The sequence below is a fragment of the Sarcophilus harrisii genome, chromosome 3 (genome assembly GCF_902635505.1).
Source record: "Sarcophilus harrisii chromosome 3, mSarHar1.11, whole genome shotgun sequence".
Lineage (NCBI taxonomy): Eukaryota > Metazoa > Chordata > Mammalia > Dasyuromorphia > Dasyuridae > Sarcophilus > Sarcophilus harrisii.
In genome coordinates this window covers 204,469,004-204,494,832 of record NC_045428.1, presented here as the reverse complement: position 1 = coordinate 204,494,832, position 25,829 = coordinate 204,469,004, and the positions used below count along the sequence as shown (strand labels likewise).

The 25,829-nt window shown below is 34.2% G+C and overlaps 1 protein-coding gene and 1 non-coding gene across 2 annotated transcripts in view; one reads left to right on the top strand and one right to left on the bottom strand.

Moving 5' to 3' along the window:
* The window catches only part of GPR143 (G protein-coupled receptor 143), a 54,545-nt gene that overhangs the window by 5,167 nt on the left and 23,549 nt on the right, over positions 1 to 25,829 (bottom strand). The window contains exons 6-8 of the mRNA XM_012546101.2: positions 25,506 to 25,614; positions 23,055 to 23,172; positions 14,385 to 14,628 (exon numbers count right to left, since the gene is read on the bottom strand). Coding sequence (XP_012401555.2) covers positions 14,385 to 14,628; positions 23,055 to 23,172; positions 25,506 to 25,614 — 471 coding nt within the window. The remainder of the gene's footprint in view (positions 1 to 14,384; positions 14,629 to 23,054; positions 23,173 to 25,505; positions 25,615 to 25,829) is intronic.
* On the top strand, positions 18,133 to 18,237 carry LOC111719986. The gene has a single exon (XR_002769883.1). It is a non-coding gene; the product is annotated as a U6 spliceosomal RNA (small nuclear RNA).

The following is a 25,829-nucleotide window of genomic DNA, read 5'->3' as shown; positions in this document are numbered from 1 at the left end:
TTGCAAATGGCCCCATAAAAAAAGAATTTCTCCTTGTAGGACTTTCAAACAATAAGTTGTCTTTCCAGAATAAAGAGAAATTCTCCAGTAAAGTTGGCTTTGGATTTCCCAGGTTCCCACATAATAACATTCAGTTTTCTCACTAGTCATAATTTCTTCTGGGATCAAAGAAATGGACAGTTCAAGAAGCTGCTATTTCTCCAAGTTTCCCACATGTGGATTCACTTACCTTTTCTACCTCCTCATTTGGGAACTCTGCCACTAAAACATCAGAAACAAGGGTGGAACTCCACTGCCCTCCCACCACCATTTTTGCTGCTAGAGTTCCACTCTTGAAACAATGCTGTTTTTAAAACACTCAAAGGCACAATCCCAGAATCAGTTTTGTGCTTTCTACAAACAAGTGCAACACAAAATTACATGAAAAATCGTGAAAGATTCTTATTTGCTTTTTTTTTTAAACACAAAAAAGTTAAAAAGTAGCTCTATACATAAATTCTTAACCGTGCTTCTGTAATATCTAACAGGGTAAAGCTAGCTGATTTTAATTTTTAAGCATAAGCTTATTGCCTATGCATTTAGCTGTCTCAAAGAGCAGAGTTATCTCCAGGAATATGGGCAAGGGTTTTTGGTGAAGCAGCAAGGTGGCAAATAAATACTTAACAAAACTCTGCCTGGTGGCCCAGAGTTTAGCATCATTTCTAAATCTGAAGTAATGAAGACTTTCAGTATAGAATAGTTTCTTATTATTAATTGTCAAAGTCTTGGGGGGTGGGGTGTTACTAAATCAATTCACTGGATAAGCTCCACCAGAATGGGGAAAGAAGTTTACCCTCCCTATCTGGCCTAAAAGTTTTTCCCTGAATGATCTAGCTTCAAGGGATGCTCCCTTACACTCATTCTGGACTGGAAATGCTTCTGGGGAATTCTTTCTATACCTCATTAGCTTCCAGAAGATGACAGAACAAAGAAATTCATTTCAAGGATCTACTGTATTGTAAAAACTAGAAAACTACCAAAGTCTACAATATTCAGTCCTGAAAGTCTTTCAAAACACTATTCTTACTCAAAATTCCTATTACCAATTCTGTGTTCTGTACTGATTTATTTGTGTAATGTTGTTTCTCCTCAATTGAAAAGAAGGAATATTTCATTTTTTATCATTATGCACCATACCAGACACAAAATTCATGCTATGTTCACCCTATCCTCCTGTTAATTTCTTAACATGTACTTATCATCAGAATGCCAATACTTAGAGCAGTCATTATAAGAGACCCTGGAACATTAACAAACTCCTATAATAAATTCCTTCTACCTCATAAATTAGTTTGGCAAAACCCTGTCAATCCTTAATGAGAGAATTTAATAGTATCCATTTAGGGAGAAAAAAGTAAGGGAGAGACCTATAGGTGTTAGGAGCTACTAAATTTGTTGGAAATGTCAGCTATCAAGACACAGTAATGTAGGCACTATCAATGGAATGCCTCATGCTGGCTAGGGCTATTCTTCATCTATGTCTAGACAAGTCTTTTTAAAAATAATGACCCACAGACCCTCCCCTGAGAATAGCTCTGTACAGATAAAGATGTATGTGATCTGTGCAAACAAACAGATCTCGTGGGAGGAAGAGAAGGAAGAATGTTAATACCAACTATGTCCAGAAGAAGCAATTCCATGAGAATGACACAAGTATATTTGGGGGGGGGAAGGGGGAAAGGAACAACATGATGTTTTCAACAACATTAGCAGGATCCTCCCAAAAGCATCCTTCCAGACCTCCATGTATGTACACACACACACACACACCAACCATAACTAGATTGACAAAATATAGAACTCTAATTGTACTCTGGAGTTTTCTTGTTTCATTTTGCCTGTGCTACCTTCCTGAGGGATTGAACCTCTATTTCTATTGCTCTCCTTTCCTCTCTAGCAAAGGATCTTGAATCAGTGGAAAATTCTTGCTGTGTCAGTTGTCTAATCTGAAAGTCTTAAATCATTCAAATGCTTATTCAGTTGTACTCAGTTTGCTCACCTATAAAGGGGGGATGGATATACCTAAAACAATTTGTGGTCTCATTGATTTGACTGTTCTTTTCAGTGATACAATTTGCAACCTATTCCATATGACTTTTGTCATGTTTGTCACATGGGGATCCCCCAATTTGTCAGAAACCTTCCTTGATTTCTCGTAACATCATGAGGATGATAGTAAAATACACTCTCTTTTCTTAACCTGGCCCCACGAGCAGCCTAATCTCTCTATTATACATTTTCTAGGTATCATTCCAATGTCCATTTGTATTGTTATATGGCAGTAAGAACAGAACTCAACATTCTTCAATTAAAAATTTATATCACACAAAGTAAGGGAAAGATGCTTAGTAAATAAGAATATGCTGCAACATATAACCAATAAGGAATTTTGAAGAAGGGAGAAAAAGATATCATCAAGGAAACATATGAGAAAAACACAGAGATATTTATCTTTATATATTTTATGTAGTTCTTGTGAGAAAATTTCTTTGATAATACTTTTATATACTTCAAAGTAAACAATTTTCTAGCAGTAATACAAGGGTACACTGTAAATTCAGGGTTGGCAGTGCTGAAAGTGATGACTTGATATGGTTTTTCCTAAAATTGTTTTTTATTATTTTATCCAAAGTGATTATGGGATTTTTTTTTTTTTGGCTCAGATCTTTGATTTCTTTGCTAAAGGGAATTCCCAGTGAGGAAATTCCCAATATTAGTATAAATCCATAACCATTCTACAATTCATAGGTTAAAAAACAGCCTGCAGCACTGAGATATCTAGTCTTTTGCCCAAAGGTCACAAAGTCAGCTAGTTAGCATTGAGAAAATGAGAAGTAAAGCAAAGAATAAAAAGGCACAAAATAGTTTTAAAATTTAATAGCCTGTTTAAGGGGTGTGTGTGTGTGTGTGTACAGGATATTTCTGACTAGAAGTCTATAAGAGATATAGAACTCTATATGTTATCTATCTACTCCATCATACTGGCTTTCTAAGGTAATTAGTGAATTACAATTTTTTCAGAAGTCTTTTGCTTCAATTGATCTGTTATGCCATCAATATGAATATTCACTCCAATCATGCAGATTTCAACTTTTTGGTACCTACCACTCTTATCCATATCTCCTGTAAATCTTCTAGAAGGGATGCACCCAACATATGAAGGTTCTTCTAGCCCTCCTGACACTGCATCAATATCAACAGAAAGTTTGATTCTTATGTCCTATCATGGCATAGAAGTATCCTTGGGTATTTAAAGGTTATACCAGCAGAGAACAAATCCTGGCAGTTTTAACCATACTAGAAGTCAATAAGTAGAGTCCACTGGCTATTTTCCCATTTCTTACAAATATGCCCATATCTCCTCCATCCTCAAAATCCTAATTTGATCTACCTATTGCCTTATGTCTCTTCTGACTTTTATGACTAACCTTGTTTTCCATTTTCTTCTCTCTTCTTTATAATCTATATTTCAAACTCATTGTTCCATCAAAACTGCTCACTCCAAAGTAAACAGTGATTTAATTTCCAAATACAATGGACCTTTTCTTAATACTCATTTTTCTTGATCTCTCTGCAGCGTCTGATACTGTTGATTACCCTCTTCTCTTTGATACTATTTTCTCTCTAGATTCTCTCCTCTTACCTGACCCCTGCTTCTCAATCTCCTTTGCTGCATATTCATCCAGAGCAGACCCCCTAAAGGTAGATTACTGAGTTCAATCCTGGATTCTATTCTTTTTTCTTCTCTATACTAATTCACTTGGTTTTCTCAACAACTCCCATGAATTTAATTACAGTCATGGGCTGATGAATCCCCAATCCACCTAACCTTTCTGCTGAGCTCCAATCTCACATCTCCATCTGCCTTTCAACCATCCAGAACTGGATGTCCACTAGATGTCTTAACTTCAACATGTCCAAAACTAAATTCATTATATTCTCCCCTAAATCTTCCTCCCCCCCTCCCCCACTTCCTAACTTCCCTATTACTGTGGAAAGCAATACTGTTCTCCCATTTCCCCAGGCTCACAATATAAATGTCATCCTTGATTGCTTACCATCTCTTACCTCTAATATCCAATCATTTGTCAAGGCCTGTTGATTTCATTTCTGAACAATCTCTTTAATAACTCCCTGTCTCTCCTGACATTGCCACCAGCTTGGTATAGGCCCACAAACCATCATTCTTTGATTATTCCAATAGCCTACATTGGCTTAAGTCCCTCCCCTTTCCAATTCATCCTCCATTCAGTCACTAAAGAGATTTTTCTAAAACACTGCTCTGACCATGTCATCCCCAATCCAATATATTTCATTGGCTCCCCATTAGCTTCAGAATCAAATACAAAATCCTCTGCTCAGCCTTCAAAATCCTTCATAACCTAGTCCCTTCTACTTTTCCAGTCTTCTTAAACCTTACTTTCCTCCTGTACTCTTCAACTCAGTTCCAGTGGCCTAAATGCTGTTCCTTGAACAAGATCTTCTGACTTGGGGTTTTGTCTCTGGCTGTATCCCATGTCTAAAAGGCTCTGCCTCCTTATCTCTATCTCCTGGCTTTTCCTGGCTTCCTCTAAATCCCAGCTAAAATCCCATTTTGTACAGAAATCTTTTCCCAACTCCGTTTATTTCAATCACCTTCCCTCTGAAGGTTAATCTCATTTCCTATTTATCCTGTATATAAAACTTGTTAGTACATAATTTACTTTCTTTCTCCTAGATTGGATTATGAGTTCCTTAAAGGTAGGCATTATCTTTTGCTTCTTTTTATATCCCTAGCATTTGGGCGCTTAGTAAATGCTTACTGACTGACTGACTTACTGACTGTCTCAGCATGAAGTTACCTTTGCTGTCTGACAACTAGCCTAAGTGAAGTACATCTCTAACATTAGATCACTTGGTGCTGAAATCTCTTACTATGGAAACCTATGAAATTTTATTAATATAAAAAATTGAGACTTCTAATTAAAATGGTACCATGGAAGGCTTAGCAGAAATTCAGTTCTCCAATATTTTGAGCAAAGATTTTTAAAAGGGCATCAGTTTAAAAAGTGATCAGGAAATCCAAAAGGAAGCAATAATAAGCACCTTTAGGCAGGTTGGTACTATACAAAAAGAGAATCAGCATATGGATATTGGGAGAGAAATCCTTCCAGGGATACCAGTATAAACTCCAGGTAAATAGACCAGAAACATACCAATGATAGGAATGACATGCTTTAGGGAACCCTGTACTTGGCAGTACTCTGACCAAAATGTACTAAAGGCATTGCTAGGCATCAGTACTTGTAATGTACAATAATGATGACTTTCCATAGGGGACTAGATATAAACTCTAACCAGGCTCTGAAACCAGGCACAATAAGGGAGGGAAACAAATGTTAGCAGCTCAAGAAATCAAATTCAGGACCAAACTACAACATAAAGGAGGACATGATATAGAGACTCAATGAAAAATAGGACTGATCAAAAAACCTAGAGAAAAGAGACAGCTAGATGGTGCAGTGGATAGAACACCAGCCCTAGTCAAAAGGATCTGAGTTCAAATGCAACCTCAGACATTTAACACTTACTAGCTATGTGATCCTGGGCAAGTCACTTAACCTTAATTTCCTCATAAAATAAACAAAAACACAAACTAGTAAGAAAAAAAATAAGTCAAACTATTCTCCAATTGATAAATGATCAAAGGACATGAACAATTTTCAGATGAAGAAATTAAAGCCATTTCTAGTCATATAAAAATGGTCTCACTCACTATTGATTAGGAAAATGCAAGTTAAAACCACCCTGAGATACCACTTTATACCTCTCAGGTTGGCTAAGATGACAGGAAAAGATAGTGATAAATGTCACTATGGGGAGGATGTGGGAAAACTGGGACACTAATACATTGCTGGTAGAGTTGTGAACTGATCCAACCATTCTGGAAAGCAAATTCTAGGGGAAAAAATGCCCAAAGAGCTATCAAACTGTGCATAATCAATCCAGCAGTCTCATTATTGGATCTATATCCCAAAGAGATCATAAAAAAGGGAAAAGGACTCACATGTGCAAAAATGTTTGTAACAACCCTTTTTGTAACAGCAAGGAATGGGAAACTGAGTGGATGTCCCTCAGTTGGGGCATGGCTGAATAAGTTATAATATATGAATGTTATGAAATATTATTACTTTCTAAGAAACAATGAGCAGGATGATTTCAGAAAGGCCTGGAGAGACTTACATAAATTGATGCTAAGTGAAATGAATATGTATACTTATTGTGTATCTAATTTATATTTTAATATATTTAACATCTACTGGTCATCCTGCCATCTACGGGAGGGGGTGGGGGAGTAAGAGGTGAAAAATTGGAACAAGAGGTTTGGCAATTGTTAATGCTGTAAAGTTACCCATGCATATATCCTGTAAATAAAAGGCTATTAAATAAAATAAAACAAAAAAAATAAGTGAAATGAATAGAACCAAGAGAACATTGTACATGGTAACAGCAAGATTATTTGGCTCTTTTTTAACAATGAGGTAATTCAAGGTAATTCCAAAAAACTTGGGATGGAAAATGCCATCTGCATCTAAAGAAAGGATTACAGGAACTGAATGTGGATCACAACATAATATTATCAACTTTGTTGATGTTTGTTTCTTTGCTTGTTTTTTCTTTCTTATTTTTTTCCCCTTTTTGGTCTGAGTTTTCTTGTGCAGTATGATAAATCTGGAAATATGTTTAGAAGAATTATACATGTTTAACCTATATTGGATTACTTACTGTGTAAGGGGTGGGGAAATGGGGAGGGAGGGAGAAAATTTGGAACACAAGATTTTGTAAGGGTGAATGCTGAAAACTATCTTTGCATGTATTTTGAAAAATAAAAAGCTACTATTTAAAAAAAGATTTGGCAGCAACTATTACAAAAGAGATAAAAACATGGAATGTGATATTCCAAAAGGCAAAAGATAAAAACTTGCAACCAAGAATGACTTACCTCACAATATTGAGGGAGTGAGGGGGAGGGGAAATAGATATTTAATAGAATAGAGGACTTTTAAACATTTATGATGAAAAGACCTGAGGAGGTGTAGTATTATAGAAACTTAGCAATGCAAATACAGGTATTAAAATAAACCTAAAAGAGTAAATGCATTTTGAATAATTGGAAGAGGCTAACTATGATAAAATAATTGAGTTTCTGACCTCTCTGCATCTTTCAACACTATTTTTCACCTTCTTATTGACACAATTGATTACCTTCTCCTCCTGGATTTTCTTTGTTCTCTGCTTTTTTGTGATTCTGCTTACCTATCAATTTCACTGCTCCTTTTCAGTCTCTTTTGCTGGATCATCATTTAGTATCATGATCATAACTGTGCTCCTCCCAACACAACTAGTTTCTGTCCATTTTCCTCTTCTCTTTTCCCTTTATTGTCTCATTTGGTGATATCATTAACATGGATAGGTTCAATAATCATCTATCTGCAGATGGTTTCAGATCAATATTTCTAACTCTAGTCTCACATCACCAACTGCTTTTTTGGACATCTTCAAATGGGTGTTCCAAAGGCAGACCAAGCTCAAAATGTCCAAAACAAATTCGTAATCTTTCTCCCTAAAATCTCCCCTCTTCCCAACTTCCCTATTTCTTTCCATTTTCTCAAATCAGCCATGCTCTCCATATTGATGCTATACCTAAGTCTTCACTCTCAATCATGTCACATATCTAATCAGATGACCAATCTTGATGTTTTTATCTTCACGATATCTCCTGCATGTGTCTCAGTCTCTTTATTGAGGCCCTCATTATCTCTTGGCTGGACTATTCCAATAGTTACTTAATTGTTATCCTTGTATTATATTTCTTCTAAATCCATTCCATTCTCTAGTTAACTGCAAAAGCAATTTTTTCTAAAGCATTGGTTATGAATCTAGCTCAAACTCCAGTGGTTCTCTATTACCTCTAAGATTAAATACAGAGTCTCCATCATAACTTTCCTCCTTCTACTCTTTCTACAATATAGCTACATGAATTACAGGAAACTTCATCTCCTATGCCCATGCCTTTGCATTAGTTATCTCCCATGTCTAAAATGTTCTTCCTCACATCTATTTTTTTGTTTCCTGGCCACCAGCTCAGCAAAAATAAATAAATAATTAATATTTTTAAATTAAAACTTAAAACTTAAATAAATATTAAATAATGTAATCCTAAGAAGTGGATTAGTCAAAGAGGAAATTATAGAAACTAATGATAACTTAATCAAAGAAAATGAAAACAGTGAGTTGTAACAAATGTTCGGGATGCACTCAAAATAGTCTTTAGGAGAAAATTTGTGTCTATAAACATTTTCATTAATAAAAGATTAATGAATTGGGCAAACAATTTAAAAAGCTAGAAAAGCAATCAAATCAAAAAATTCCTACTAAGTGGAACATTAGAAATTTTGAAAATCAAAGAAGAAATAAATTTCAAAGCAGGAAAAATGTTTGGGATGCAGTCAAAACAATCTTTAGGGAAAAACGTGTCTCTATAACAAACAATCTGCATTGAATTGTTCATTAAAATAAAGGTAGGTGAAGAAGAGAGAAGGGACAGCTAGGTGGAGCAATGGATAGAGCACCAAAGAACAAGAAAGGAAGAATCTAAATTATTCAATCTCAGAAAACAAACTCTTTAATATTTTAAAAAAAATGTAAAAACACAGAAATAACTGGACCTTTCCTTAATGTAGCAAATTATTTCTATCTAAAACAAAAAATCAGCTTCCTCTATGTAATGAAGAAATGATAAAGGCTTTTCCAATAAAATTAAGGATAAAACAAATGATATCCATTGTCACTGCTATTTTTTGATAGAATCCTAGAGAGTTATATCAATTAGACAAGAAAGAAATTGAGAGAATAAGCATAAAAAAATCAAGACAAATTTATCTCTTTGTAACAGACATAATTATCTACAAGTATATCTGTAAAGATTGAATCCACAAAATAATTAATTGGAATAATAACACAAGAAAAGTAGGTCTAAAATAAACCTTCACTGATCATCAGCCTTTCATTATATTACCAGCAAAACTCATCAGGAAGAGATAGAAATTCCATTCAAGATAACTACAAAGTAGATAAAGTTTTTGAGAACTCATCTGCTAAGATACCCATAGAAATTATACAAACATATCTAAAAAAATATGCATTACAGAAAAAGGCAAATATTAAAAATATAATAATTGTTTATAGTTGGATTGTATTTATGTAATTAAAATAACAGCAGTCCTTGAACTGATTTACTTATTCACTGCCATGCCAATCAAATTGATGAAAAAATAAGTAATAGAAACAGGAAAAAAAAATAAGATTAATTTGGAAAAACATAATGTTAAGCATCTCAAAGGAAATAATGAGAAAAAAATTAAAAGGGGATCTAGTAGTACTAGATCTCAAAGTATATCACCAAATCACCAAAAATATATAGTACTAATTAAGAAAAAGAAAAATAAAGCCAAATATAAACACTCAGTCCAGAAGCAAATGAACATAATAGCAAAGAGTTCAAGAAATGCAAGAAATAACAGATTAAAGATTAAAAAAAAAAAAAACTGGTTGAGGGAAATCAAAGTTGTTTAGTCATTTTTTCAGTCATGTCCAACTTTTAGTGACCCATTTTAGTTTCTTGGCCATTTCTTTTCTTAACTCATTTTGTAGATAAAGAAATTAAAATAAACAAGATTAAGTAACTTGCCCTGGGTCATATAGCTAGTAAGTATCTGAAGCTGGATTTAAATTCAAGTTTTCTTGATCCCTAAATATATCTTATATTTAGGATAGGGTATTGCAGTACCCTATCCACTGTGCCACCTAGCTGATGAAATAAGGTGTAGAAATATCACACCACATACCACTAAAACATATAAATATGTACCTGATTTAGACATAAGGTCATATCATAAATAAAAAATTAGAAGAATAGGCAAGAAGATAACATCAATTATGGATAGAGTCAGTCAGTAAAGCTTGACTGCTGGCTGGACATTGAATGAGGGAAGTCTTCCTAACCAGTTATAGGGAATATCACAAAAGATAAAATGGGCAATTTTGATTATATAAAACTGAACAATTTTCCTTGACTAGAATCAAGGCAGTTAAAATTAGAAAATAAATCATTAATGGGGAAAAAAAATCTTTGCCACAAATTTCCCTGATAGAGATCTAATATCCAAGATGTATAGGGAGATGATTTCACTGTATAAGAAGTTATTCCCCAATAAATAAGTGGCCAAAGTGAAGGAATAGAAGTTCTCAAAAGAAAAAATTTATTACCAGCATGCATAGGAAAATAAATGATCAGAGCATTAAGAGTCAAGTTAAAACTAGGTTTTATCTCATACCTATCAGATTTCCAATGATGACCCAAAAGGAGAAGGATAAGTGTTAGAGAGACTCTGGGAAGAGAACACTGACTTGTGCACTTTTGGTAGATCTATGAATTGGTTCAGTCGTTCTGGAAAGCAATTTGGAATAATGTTCAAGTTTACTACTACCAGACTTATATTCCAAAAGGATCAGAAAAAGAGGAAAAGGATGCTTATGAACAAAAATATTTATATTAGCACTTCTCATTTAGTAAAAAATAAGAAACTAAGAAAAATGATTATCAATTGAGAAATAACTGAACAAATTTTGGTTTAAGAATATATAATGGAATCTTATTGAACCATAAGAAATTATGAAAGAGTCAGAGAAACCCAGGAAAACATACATGAAGTAGTGCTAAGTGTGGTAAACAGACCCAGATAAGTAATTTATATGACTAGAATGCTGTAAATAAAAACATCTTCAAATTATTTAAGAACTCCAATCAATGCAATGACCAGCTAGAAGATTAATGACAAAGAATGCTTTTTATATCTTGAAAGAGAAATGATGGAATAGAAGTATATAGTGAAATATACATTTTTTAACTGTATGGATATATATAGATATATTGTATTTAAAAATATACTTTAACATATTTAACATGTATTGGTCTATCTGCCATCTGGGGGAGGGGGTGGGGAAAGGAGGGGAAAAATTGGAACAAAAGGTTTTGCAATTATCAATGCTGAAAAATTACCCATGCATATATCTTATAAATAAAGCTATAATAAATAAATAAATAAATGCTGTGGGACACTGGGAAAAATATACATTTTTATAAATAGCCAATGTGTAGGTTGTTTTACTTGATTTTTTTTTTTTTTTATTACAAAGGAGGACTTCTGATTTAGGAGGAGGTGAATTTATTGATGATTGAAGACTGATTGCAAATGGGAGGGAGGTGGTGGAGAAAGAATAGTGGAATATCAATGAAACACTTTAAATAAGATTAACTAGTCCCAATAGAAATTTGCAGTTTTATATACTATCCACTTAATGTTCTTCTTTATACATGGAAATGTCCATGTTTGTTGACAATAAATAACAAAAAAGTTAAAATTAAAATCCTAAAAAGGCCAACTTATGAAGCAATTTTTAAAAAAATTCTTTTTATTTTTAATAAAAATATAGTGCATTTTAAGTAGAAGTATTATTTTGAAATGGCAAGGAAAGCACTGTAAATATATTTAATTTTACACTTTAAACATAGTATTTTCCCATATTTTAATTATATTTAATTTATTGTAGAAGGAAATGTCCAATTTACTTCATTATTCAAGTGAAGGGGCCCTTAAAAAATTAAATTCAATGCAAATTTATACTTTTTTAAAGTTCTGTAAACAGTGATTACAATTACTTTAGGCATAATATTTAGGAAATGGAACTTGAATTATGTCATTGAAAAATTAAGTGTGAGGTTTCAGGCAGATATTTGAAGGTCCACTATCACATTAGAAAACAAGTCTTGAAAAGATTATACTTGGCAAAAGGGGTTTTGCTTTTAGTTTTGAACAAGTCTGGTGAGTCCATTGACATAGGAAACTTCCAAAGAAGAAATTCCCTCACTTGCTGTTCATTCTTAAAAAGTTGTTGTGACTTGTCTTGATTTAAACAATTAGTATGTATCATAAGGAGGATTTGAATTCAGGTCTTTCTAACTCTGAAGCTAACTTTATAACCACTATATTTGGCAGCAACTATTTCCAGCACCTGTTTGATCTCTCTCTGAATGTGACAAGTTCAAGGATTCAGTCAATAGCAATTTTATTTCTATTAACTTGACCCAACATTTTACTAATGTGATCTTGAGGGAGGTTTGGGATTTCTTTGGTTTACTGTTTGCTCTACTTTTCAATATTAAGCCCATAGCCCTTAATGTGCTGCCTGTAAGCACCAGATTCAGCCCCCTGCCCTAGCGAAGAGAAATAGAGGTGTCTAGGACTAATGAGTTGGTCAGTCACCCTTCAATACAGCTGAAATTGTTTCCAACTCTGTAGTTTTCCATTTCTCATGGAAAGCTAATGAAACATGTCAAGCTTCAGCAGTTTCTTTTTTCTTTTTTCTTTTTTTTTTTTTTAAGTTATATGAACTCAAAAACATCTTAAGGAATTTCCTCTCCTGCTTCCCCTAATCCAAGCAACAGCACAGATTTTGCTGAGACTTTGAAAACAAAATGTAGTGTTTGTGGCATCTTGAGAAAAGAACATACATTCATTCAAATTTGAAGACTTAGTGAGAAGTACTAACTAAAACAGAGATTAAGCCAGGTGGTATCCCATAGCTGCTCTGATTGAGTAGCAGAATTTTTTTAAAAACTTTTCCAATTTTTTCTACAGAGAAAAGGATGCAGAAAATTATTCTAGAATATATGTGAGAATCTGGCATTTTTGTAGGACTGAACTGCCCCTATTTGTAAAAGAAGGAGGGAAAGGACCAATTCTAAACTGTTCCAAACTCCAATTATTTTGTCCCTTCCCGGAAGGGTCAGCAACTTTTGTAAACAATAATTCTGTCTTCTTAGTATTTCCTTCACTCTTGGTGAAATATTTGCACTAGATCCTAGATTTCAGAAACAAACAGAACTTTGTTTTATTTTAGCCAAAACTATTTCCGTGACTCTCTTCAAGTCTCACAGTCAGGACAAAACAATAACTCTTTAGGGCTTTCACCATGGGGCTTCATCATTTTCTTTTACCCATAAAGTAAAGCAGTCTTAAAAAAAAAACAAAAAAAACAACCCAAATACCCCCTTATATGTGACTAGCAAGGGGAAAAAAGTTCCAAATGGGGCTTGAGAAATCAGCTAAGTTCTGATGGAACTTCCAGAGATATATTTGAAAACAACCTATAATTTTCACAAGGCCTTTCATAGCACTAAGAATGGTATTTTGTCTCTGTTTTCCCCTTCAAATAACATGCTAATACAAAGCATGCACACTTTTTTTGTATTCAAGCTCCTGCCAAGCTTGAACAGACTGAATGGGAAAGATGCAGAGTGAAACAAGGTGTCCTAATAAAGCACTCAGACATCAGTTTTAACCCCACAGGAAAAATGTCTTGCAATAAAGAAATATCAGTGCAGTTGGATATCATTTTGATTTTCCTAATTTTCCCAAGGGAATTTACTACAGTTAAAATTGTCAAGGACAACATGGTAAGGAGTCTGCTTGAGACAATGTTAAATGATTCATGAGCTTAAAATTAGTCAAATATTATATTTTTCTTGGACCCACTTTTCCCCCTTCCTGTCTCCCCCATCCACACATACTGAGAAAACTTCTCTGATATTTAAATAAGAAGAACACATTTAAAACCTCACAGAACAATTCTAAGTCTTTTAAGAGTAATAGTTTGAAACAGCCAAAGCTCAGTTATGAAAGCAAACTAAAATGTAAAGGTCTCAATTGTGCTAATTCCTGACTACCCATTTTATTAGTAAAGGGTCTGGAGTCACCATTTATCTTACACTTTCAGTATCAAGCAACACAAGAGCTAATCAGAAGAGTAAGAAAAAAAACCTAACAATTCTATTCTGTTTAATAAATAAGCAAAACTGCATTATAAAAAGTTATATTACCTACACTGAACTTATATGAATATATATAATGTATGTGATGTGTATATGCATATGTATACACATAATACACAAAAAGTATATGTGTGTATATATTTACATATACACACATAGTTATTCTTTTTTTAAATCCCATAAAATTCATTTCTTTTGCTAAAAAGGAAATTGACTATAGATATTAACACCACATCTCCTATACAGAAGAATCGGAAAATGAGTATTGTTATGTTTTGGAGTTCAGTTATCACAATACAAAACCCTTCTAGGTTCATAGCAATAAGTAGGCGCTGTGTGTTCCATGGAGATTACCAACCCTGATAAATAGGAGAGTTTGAGAGAAATCTGTCACTGTTATTGGTTATGTTACCTTCTGACAGCATGCCTAGTGCTTCATCAGAATTATGTCCATTCAGCACCACTGTCTTCTTGGGAGAATAATTTTCATAGTTGAGGGAGGACCCAACTTGTGAGATGTAAGTATGTTCAACAGCTGAGGTCGACAAAGATTCCCATTGTATCTCTTTCTTTTGACATTTAAAATCCAATTCGCATCCTGTCCAGCCATAGAAAGCCAAGGTAAAGAGAAAGCCTTGCAGTGGGTTCAGTATTCCCTATGAGATGCAGAGGGAGGAATAGAAGGCAGTCAGTTCAATGCCCCATGCAAGCCTGGAGAAGATAGTCAGTTTATCCAAATCAAGCAATCAACAAACATTTATCAAGTGTTTACTATGGGCCAGGTACTGTGCAAAATCTCTCAGACTATAAAAACAACAAATGAAATGAATCTCACAGTCAAAAAGTTTACATTGGGGAGGGGGGGGGGCGGGGATTTCATTAAAAGGAAAATACACAATATAGGTGATAGGGAATGCATTTATAATTTCATTGGTATCAAGAGTCTCCCAGATCAGCAAATTGCTATAATACAGGTCTGTACATTCTCTGCAACTGACCATTTCAAAAAATTTCCTAGAACAGAAAGTAGAAATATATTAGTAAATGTTTGCTAACCAATTCTCTAGGAGGAAAACATACCCAGAACACACATTGAAGTTTAATCTGCATCATTCATGTTTTCTCCATCATTTTCTTAAGTCTAGATGTAATTTGTAGATTTCTGAGATGTAAATGTTCACAAAGAAAATTTTCAGATCAGTTCTCACAATATACTTGTTCAAGCTGGTTCCAGCACACCTCTGATTAAGAAGTAAAAAGACTAGCCTGGTATCACTTGATCAGTATGTATGAAAGATAAGATTTGAGCCCAGACCAGATCCCCTGATACCATTCTACTTCTCAGTGCATAGAGACAAAATACAGACACAGACAGATACACAGATACATCTGTGCATATGTGTGTGTGTATACACATACATATATATATATATATTTCAAGGTAATTTTGGGAACAGTGGTAGGTGCTAGTAGCTGGAAGAAGGAAGGTACTATTTATAAAATTGTGCTTGGGCTGGATTATGAAGAAAGCAAGGGATTTTAAGAGGTGAAGATGAGGAAGGAGTACATTTCATAAATGGGGCACAGTCAGTATAAAAGAATAGGTATAGAAAGTGTATTATCTCATGAGGAGCAGTGAATGAACCCAAATTCTACTCAATATGCCTGTGCTTCCAGAATAATGGAAAGACCTACTAAGGAGAGACTTTGAAGGAAACAAGAATTTAAAGACAGGGTAGAGGAGGGTGGCTGTCGCTGCTCTTCTCTCAGAATGTCTTAAGAGCTAATGAGCACTTCCCTGATTTTCTGCTGATTGGCTTGGAGAGTCAACCCAGTCTTCTCATAAAGTATTGTGATAAATAACCAGCTAACATTCAGGTCTTTACAGCATAAAAAAGGCTCAAGCCTTCAAAATTACAATGAATCAAATTAACAACAAAGTCATTTTTAAGTAGAGAAGCTCCCAAGTATACTACCAATGGTATTATTTTAAAAAACAATTTGGAATTATATCCCCAAAGTCATTAATTTACACATACCCTATGATCCTCTGATACCACTGCTATGCATATAATTCCCAAGAAGATCAAAGACATAGGGAAACTTTCCATATATACAAGAGATATTTATTAACAACTCTTTTTATACTAACAATGAATTGGGATGGAGGTGGAGACCAGGTTTTCACTGAGTAGGGAATGAATGTACAATTTTGTGGTCTAGAAAGTGATGGAATATTACTGTACTATAGGAAATCATGAATATCAAGAATTCTAGGAAACATGAGAAATTTTTTTGTGTACTGATCAAGAATTAAGTAAGCAGAATCAGAAAGATTCCTGTGATTTATAGTGCTATATACATACATATATATAGGTATATCTTATTTTATTGTGCTTTGCAGATATTGCATTTTTTTTTTTTTTTTTTTACAAATTGAAGGTTTGTGGCAATCCTACATGAAACAAGACTATTCCTGCCATTTTTCCAACAGCATATGCTCACATCATGTCTCTGTGTCATATTTTGTTAATTATCATATTACTTGAAGCTTTTTCATAATTACTACTGTAATTCACAATTACTATTGTAATTATTTAGAGGTATCACAAAACTGTATAAGACGGAAAACTTATTCAATAAATGTTGTATGTGTTCTGAATGTTCCACTAATGAACCTTTTATCTCTTCTTCTTGAGCCTCTCTATTCCCTAGGACACAATAATTTTGAAATTAGGCCAATTAATAACCCCGCAATGGTCTCTAGGTGTTCAAGTGAAGGAAAGAATGAACGGATGTGGTAAATTTCATTGTTTTTTTGTTTTGAGAAACTGCTACAATCACTACAACTTTAAGCAACCACCAGCCGTCAGCAACCATCAACATTAAGGCAAAATCCTCCACCAGCATAAAGGTTCTGACTCATGGAAGGCTTGGGTGATGGTTAGAATTTTTTTTTTTTTTTTTAGCAATAAAGTATTTTTAATTAAATAATATGTGATTTTTATATATAATTGTACATTTAATAAATTAAAGTATAATATAAATATAACTTTTATATATAATATATAAAAACCATAACTATAATATATCTATATACATAAATATATGTTATGTTTATATTATCATTTAATATATTATATTGACATGTAATTAGATTGTTAATATTATATATATATATTCAAAAACAAAAAAAATTGGGACTCAGCTTTATTGAGGTGGCCTATAACTGAATCTGTTAACTACTAGGTACATCTGTACAGAATAAATATGAGGTAATTTGAGTGAGAAGGGTAGGTACTAGCAGCTGGAAGGAGAAAGAAGGCTTTATTTAGAAAGTGATGCTTGAGCTGATGATACAGAATTTAAAGAGATGAAGGCAGGAAGAGAATGCGTTATTATTGTTAAAAAAAAAAAAAAAAAATATATATATATATATACATAGATACACACACAGAAAGACTTCAGAAGTGATCACTACAAGACTGATAATGCATTCAGAAGATTAATAATGAAGAATGCTTCCCTTTTATCAGAGGAAATGGAGTGAGATATAAGATGGCAAAGAAGCATACATTTTCAACATTTATCAGCATCATCTCAGAGATAATCAAATCTAATACCCTTGTTTTACACATAAGGCACAAAATTTAAATGACTTGCTTAAGATCTCATGGATAACCATGTGATTTGGAATTAGATTTAGAATTTTAAGGGATCTTAGAGGTCATCTGCTCATAAATTCATTTTACAGATGATAAAAATGAGATCCAGAGAAATATAGGGATTGACCATAATCATAGAGATGGGGAGTATCAAACTAGAATCCAATTTCTTTGACCACAAATATAGCATTCATTCTACTGCTCAAGGTATCTGCCAGTTTTAGTCCAATGTAATGGTATATAATTCATCTGGATCCAGTCACTAGAACTCAAGATGCTGTCATATCATATCACTTATTTAGGATTATCTACTCCTAGTTAATTATTTTTGTCCTATCTTTCCCAAACTAATAATCATTTCTTGTTGGAAAACAAAAGAAAGTAAATTGAAAAGTTCAGCTTTCTCACCATCTTTTTTTATCCCATCCCCCAACTAGTGGCCGTAGCCATCCATTCTTCTTGATTTAGAGATAGGAATAAAGATTGGGATACAGGGTGCTTACTTTAGCAGCACATAGTAAAACTGGAATGATACAGAGAAGATTAGCATTGCCCCTGCTCAAGGATGACACACAAATTCATGAAGTGGTCCATATTAAAAAAAAAAAAAAAGAAAGAAAGAAAAAGAAAAAGAAAGATTGGAATACAGGGACTAGGTTGCTGACAGAGGAATGTGCAACTCATTTCAGCACCTTCTCTATAATTTTACAGTCTTAGAGAGTTGCCTAAAACACCAATAAATGACTTGCCCAAGCAGTTCCTGATAAATCTTTTACAAGTCCCAAGACATCTTTTGTTCTTGTTCTCAGTATTTCATTATCATCCTCAGCTCATTCTAAAATTTAATGCTCCTGATACAATCACAGGAGCTTTTGTTGTGCCGCAGTTCCCGTTTATTGTCCTGACTCAGTTTCCCCAATTGTTCTGCCTCGATTTCCCTGAATTGTTCTGCCTTAATCCCCCTAGTTTATAACTCCCTTTCCTGATCATTAGGACTGATATAACTTAGGACTAGTTATTCTAAATGTGTAAATTCAAGATAAGAGGGAGTTCAGACTTCCTGGCTCCTAACTCCTCCTAAGTCATGAAGAATTTATGATCCTACCCCTGAACCTGTTAGAACCGGATTAATGGCCCCTGCCTGGAGATTTCCCCCTCCCTAGAGTTTGGACTCCACCCCCACCCCGCCTTTGTTTAGCTATCTGAGCTTGGAGCTGTGTGTGTGTGTATGTCATTGAGAACTCACATTTGCTGCTGGATGCTTTGGATATCAGCCCTGGGGACAACATGCTCCCAGCACAATCTCTCCCTCTCAGAAATCCAAAATATTAAAAAACTCTCTAATCTCTATCTTGCCTCAGTTTCTCCGGCATGACACTTTCTGATTTTTAAAAACATTCATCCTAATTAAACTGTGTGTGCATATGTATATATGTATATATGTATGTATATGTGCATGTATGTGCATATCAATGTCAGTCAAAAAGCTTGCTGCACTGCCTAATCAGTCTCTATGCAATTCTTTTTCTTCCTTATCAGAACCATTTTTCCTTGTAGATTCAGAATTTTATTCTTAAAATCTAACCTTACCATCAAGTTCACTATTCCAGTGGAGTGCTGATTTGCTCCTTAAGTTTCCATTGTTTCTATATCAGCAACAGTTCTTCCTTGTTGGTCAGAATTACATTCAGAACAGCAATTTCTTTGTTGTTTCCTTCAATTTTTGAAGGATGAAACTACCATCAGGGTATTGCTCAGCTGCTCTGTTTTTTGGCAGAGAGTACGTGAACACATCTAGATAAGTGAAGTACCTCCCTTATGACTATATTAAACCAGTTCTATTTTCCAAACTCTTTATATTATTCTTGTTCTTGTCCAAGTAGTCTTTCTTATTTCTATAACAATATAGCTTCTGTTTCATTCTCTATAAATCCCTATTCAAGTCATTACATCAATAAGCATTTGCTAAATGCTTATTATGTGCCAGACTTTGTACTAAGTGCTGGGAATGAGAACAAAGGTGAAAATAGTTCCTTTTCTCAAGAAGTTCACATTTTAATGGGGAAGTCAATAGGCAAACAACAATGTACAAACAAGACATATCAAGATAAATTGGAGATGATTTCTTAGACACTTCCTAGTTATGTGATCCTGGGCAAGTCACTTAAGCTTGTTTGCCTCAATTTCTTTAAATGTAAAATGAGCTAAAGAAGAAAATAATAAATCACTTTAATATATTTGCCAAGAAAACCCCAAACAGGGTCACAAAAAGTCAGACTTGACTGAAAATTATTGAACAACAATGAGAGGGGTTTGATTTTAGTTGAGACTTGAAGGAAGTCAGAAGGTAAAAGGGAGGATGAAGAAATTCCTGGCATAGAGTATAGTCAGTAAAAAAATGCCTAATGTCATGAAGTTGAATGTTTTGTGTGAGAACAGCAAGGAAGGCAGTATTACTGAATCATAAAATATATGGAAAAGCATAAGATGACTGGCAGAGTAAGGAAGAGGCCAAATTGTGAGGGTTTAAAAGAGAATTTTATATTTGATTCTCAAGGTAACTGGAAATCATAGGAGCTATTTAATGTGATGGAGGATGCCTTGACCATCTAAATTTTCATTACGGTTTTTCCCTTGAGTTTCTTACATAAGTATAATCTCATATGCTTTTTCTTAACTTTTATCTTTTTATCTCATTCTCCTACCATTCAACTTTACTAAGCAGTTTAAAACTCCTTTTTGACCCTTTAACATTCATTTTCTTGTTTTGTTTCTTCACAGCAGTTCTCCTCTTTTTTCAACAAACATTTCATTCTTCCACTAACCTAGAGAGTTTAACATGTGTTCTTTCAACTTTTCTACCTTCTCCAGCAATAATTTTGAATACAGAGAAGTATGACTTGATACCTACACAAACATAAATATAGAACACACTCTATACATCATTTGAAAACTTTGCTTAAAGAAAGATCCTCAGTAATTTGTCTTCTTTTCAGAAGCACTCTTGTTCAACTTTTGGGGCTAAGTGCTTTATCAAACTGTTTTCCATAATTGTTCATTACATGGACAACTCAGATTCTAGAGCTTCTGAGAAAAGTTTAATTTATTTAGGCCAGGCTTCCTGCCTTTCTGACAATAAGATTGTGTAATCTGCTTTAATCGGCACATTCCTGTCATATCCCAAAGCAGAACAAAGCAAACAGAAACAGATTCACAAGGAGAAATATAATTATTGGATCTAATTATGTCTACCTTATTACTCCTTCCCTTTGATCTCCAGGTATCTGCCTATATTTTCCTGGCCATATGGTTTTCTTGTACCATCTAGGAGATGAGACACAATTTATTTAACAGATAGGAGAAAATACAAGACACAAGTCCAGTCTGGAGTTAGAAAGGTGAAATTAAAGTTTGAATGAATTGAGTAGAGCTAGATATATACATAATTAGGACATGCATCTTCATGAAGATGATCACTGAAACCATGGAATAGGTGAGTCCAACAAGGTAGAGAATATATTAGACTAAAGAAAGTGGACCAGGACAAAACCTGAGCAATCTATTTTTGTGGTAGGAAGAAGATAAACCTTAAAGGTTATGGAGTGCTAAGAAAAATAAGAAAAGCAACAGTAGAAAGTCGATTCACAGCATATCAGAGTTGGAATTGACAGTAAAGGTTATTTGGTCAACTGCTTACTGAATGTAAATCCTACTTAAGATATCCCCGAGTAATCACCCAGCTTGGAGAACTTTAATGAAGGTGTCTCATCATAAGACTGAACAAAAACATTGATTATGTCTCTGAGAACTTTAAACAGCTAAGCTCTAGGAACAAGTTGGAGGTTTATACTTTGAGTCAGTAAATATAGGAGCAAGTAGCTGGGAAAGAAGCCAGATTTTCACTTATTTGGGAGGAAGGGTAGAGAAGGGAATTTTCTCTCCTTCTCCTATTAACTTCAGTGTCTAGGAATGGAATTATTTGCCCAGAGGGAGACACCCTATCCAGTGATTGAAGGGTTCAAGATAGTCTAAAGCACAGCTAACACAGTTCAGACAGATAATGAGAGCCAGTCTTTCAATCCCAAGAGTAGCTCTGAGGTGTGCAGATTTGACTAGGGATTCAAGAGAAAACTATCCATGGCAATAGAGAGTTGAGCTTCAGGGCCCTGAAGACTGCAGTTGAGATTTGCCTTGACCACATGTATTCCTATCTGCCTCCCAACATCACTCTACTACACTGTTTCTGTATTTGTGGAAGAGTGCAGTCAAGATTTATGTTGGGAATGTTTAATAGCTATTGCATTTACTATGTACTCTTGGCCATTGCTGAGAGCTTATTGTACCTACTGACTGATTGATAATGGAAAATCTCCCAATGAGGGCTAAGACTTTTAAAAAGAAGTACCTAAAGGGAGGGTATCCTACTTGAACCTTTGAATAGCAGTCACCCTTTGGAGGACCCAACTTCGGAGTGTGAGAGCAAATAAAGTGAACTATATCAGAGAAAGTACTATCTACATGAAAAAGGCATACTAGAAAGTCATCTTTAGAATTGCCAAACCCTACCCCAATTTATGAAAATGGAACATTATTACCCTGATCAAATGAGATATTTGTAAGGCACTTAGCATAGCGCCTAGTACATAATAAATGTTAGTTAAATTCTTACTCCCTTCTCGGAATCTAGATGCAATTTGGCAGATTTGGGGGCCTGTAACATCCCACTCTTCTCCTGGAATTGTACAGAATAGCTTTTACTAAATCTCTCTTAAATATATATCTTATTTATGAGCTTACTTTTCTCCTCTCTATAAGGGATAAGGGATAAGGATTATTGTAGAATAATTGTTCATTTGGGAAAATATTTGCCATCAAATGAAAGATGGAAATTGGTAGAAGAAACTAATCAAGTCTCTCCCTCTTCATTTTTAAATTCCTTCAGTTCAGTGACATCTTTAAATTGCAGCAGAAAGTGATCCTAATTTGAATGCAAAAAAAAATTTCTAATAGACAATTTGCTATTGTAAATATCTAATGAATTTTGATAAAGAAACTAGAAATTTATGTACTTACTCTTTAATGGCCTCTTTCAGATTTTGTGTGCTAGGGTTCTACGCACAGTCAGTAGAACACAGCAGAGGAATAAGACAATTTGGGTTCTAACTCCCTGTTATCAACTGGGATTGTTTTAGAACTGTTTTTAAAATTGTGTCTCGCACATTCAAATAGGGCATAATACCAAACCCAGATACAAATTTATAAATATACAAGTCATTTTTGGGTATCAGTTTCCACATCTATAAAATGAGAGGATTAAAGAAGATGATTTCTAGGATTCTTTCAAGCTTTAAATTCTACAATCTGTGCTCTCCCTGTCCTTTAAAAGTATAAGAAAGATGAAAATCTGGTTGACCTACCATAGTAAACCATGTGATCAGGGTTGCATTTCTAACATTTTTCAAAGAGCTTCCATTGATATCTGGCTGTGTTTCAAGGTAGAACAAAAGACTTTCATTGATGATATTCGGCAACCAACTGGTAGGACAAAAGTACATAAAAAAAAAAAAAAATTAGTTTTTAAAGGTGATTGTGGTCATCTACAATCAAGAAACTACAAGTCTGTTTGCTGATATAGTAGCAAAAATAACTGTAGTGGTATTAGATCAAAAAATGTTAAGTTCTAGAAGGTTTTGCAAGGGTCAGTGCTGGAAAATTACACATACATATATCTTATAAATAAAAAGCTATAATAATAATAATAATAAAAAGAAATGTTAAGTTGTTTAACTCAGTCTAAAACAAAGAAAACAAAATCTAATGATCTTCCCCCTCCCAACATGCTTGTATTCTATGCTTTCTCACAGTGTAAAATTACTACACTATATATAAGATTAATTAGAATTTGTCTGGAAGATTTTTTTTTTCTTTCAAAGATCTGTGATTTCATTTGTGAAGAGAGAAAGGAGAAAGGAAGAAAAAGGGATAGAGAGAGGGAAGAATGGGAAGGAAAAGGCGAGAGAAGGGAGAAAAAAGATACAGTTGACACTATAGAGCATTTTAAGGTCTGTTTTTTTTTTTTAACTATTTTTTTTTTTTACCATGTTTTACCTATATTGGATTACTTGCTGGCTAGGGGAGGGTGTTGGGGTAAAAGGAGGGAGAAAAATTTGGAACACAAAGTTTTGCAAGGGTGAATGTATTTTGAAAATAAAAAACTATTATTAAAAAATAAAGAAAAGGCTATTATTAAAAATAAAATAAATAAACTATTGTGTTACTTGGTTCTCATAATGACCTGAGGAGGCAGGTTTATTATAGTTATTATTTTATCCATTTTATAGATGGAGAAACTGACTCAGAAAAGTTAAATGACTTGATCATCATCACACAGGGGAATAGGGAAGGGAATAATTATTTATTAAATGTCTACTATGTGTCAGAGGCAGAATTTGATCCCAGATCTTTGCTAAATCCAAAGTCAATGTTCTTTAGAAACAACACTTTTATATCTTAGCAAATAATCTTCATTGAGTTTTTGTGGTTAAAAAAAAAATTCAGTAGTTTAATGAGCCTGGAATAAGAAATTGCTCCGAATTTAGTTAGGCTGATCCTCAAAAAATAGATACACAACAATCTAAAGCTAGAAACCTCATAAAGAGCCCTAAAAGGGCCTTTCAGTCCAGGAACTTTGACCCTAAACCCATTCTGTCATTCTGTCTCCCAAACTATTAGCATTCCAGTACTGAGATTTTTTCTATCTTGGTAGTTCCTGCTAGAGTTGGAGTTTTTCTGATGTAAAGAAGCCAGAGTAACCTCCATTCTACCAGGAGGCATTTCAGTAGGACTTTAAGTGGGAGGAGCTTTTTCTAGAAAATAGGGAAGATTGAGGGCTGGGCGTGGATCTGGCCTTCAGCAACTTCCCTTCAGCCACCTAGGCTCAATGAGCTAGGCAAGTCACTTAACTTCCCATAGTCTCGGTTTCTTCATCCACAAAATGGGGATAATTAATAACAACCTTGTTTCACAGGATTATTGTGGAATATTTTCCAAATCTTTTCTATTTTCTCCTTCTATATGATTGATAATTTATGGGCTATATAATCAAGATCTAAATAATGTCTATTAATCTGATATTAGAAATGTAATTGACAAAGAGTTTTAGTGGACTTTGGAAGAGTGAGCTAATTTTCATAACAGTAAGAAAATTTATGCTTCTGGTAGTGTTTATCTAGACACTCATTATGTCAAGTAAATTATTAATACTACAGATGCCTATACTGTATCTGGAAGTATCATTTAACCATAGTAAAGAGCTTTCTGAAATTAATCTATCTCCCTATTGGTTTCAATTCTATTTTAAAGGGCACCTACTTAAGACCCTGTTACCATCTGCTCTTAGCTAAACTGTGAGTCATCCCACCATAGCAAGTTACCAGTGATAACTTGTCTCTGTTCTCAGATACAGAAATTCTAGCTGAGAGAAAAATATCATTTGGTGATTCTTTCAAGCCTTTTAAAAATTGCCTTTTAAAAGTGCTATAACTTAATGCTAACTCCAGCCAACGGGTGAAATACCGGATGCAGATGGTTGGGAAGTTTGGAAACTAAACTTGGGACTCCTTGTTTCATGAACTTTGCATATGCTTGAGTAAAACTGAATAGTTTTCCAGAAGTTTGTGTATTGTGAACTTGCTTTCCTGTTCTCACTCCATTTCCTCAAAGGGCATCTCACACAAGTTTCAAAGATTTCCTTTCCAAAGACGTCTCTTTGAAACATCCAGGTCACAGCTGGATCAAGAAAAATGGCAAGCTGCTTTCAAATCTTCCCTCCCCATTTCAATAATGAGAATGTGTAAAATAGAGATTACCAAATAATGAAAACCAGCATAATTTTGAAAAAACGAATTTGAATCACTGCTCCCAGCCGCCTTTCATTCTCTGTGTAAATGCCTTGTCTTCCTTTGAGTAAAGATGCCACTGAAAAGAATAGAAGAGAACTACTTAAATGATCTTGTTCATTATTAACAGAGATGATACAATGATAATGAAAAAGACAAAGCTAGATGTAACCCAAAGAGCTTTTAAATTATTCAAATGTAGAGTAACTTGGGGGCAGTACAGAAGAGTGAGAAACTCCACCAGGATATTAAAGCTACCTTCCCTATAGGACATATGGAAAATGATAACTGAAC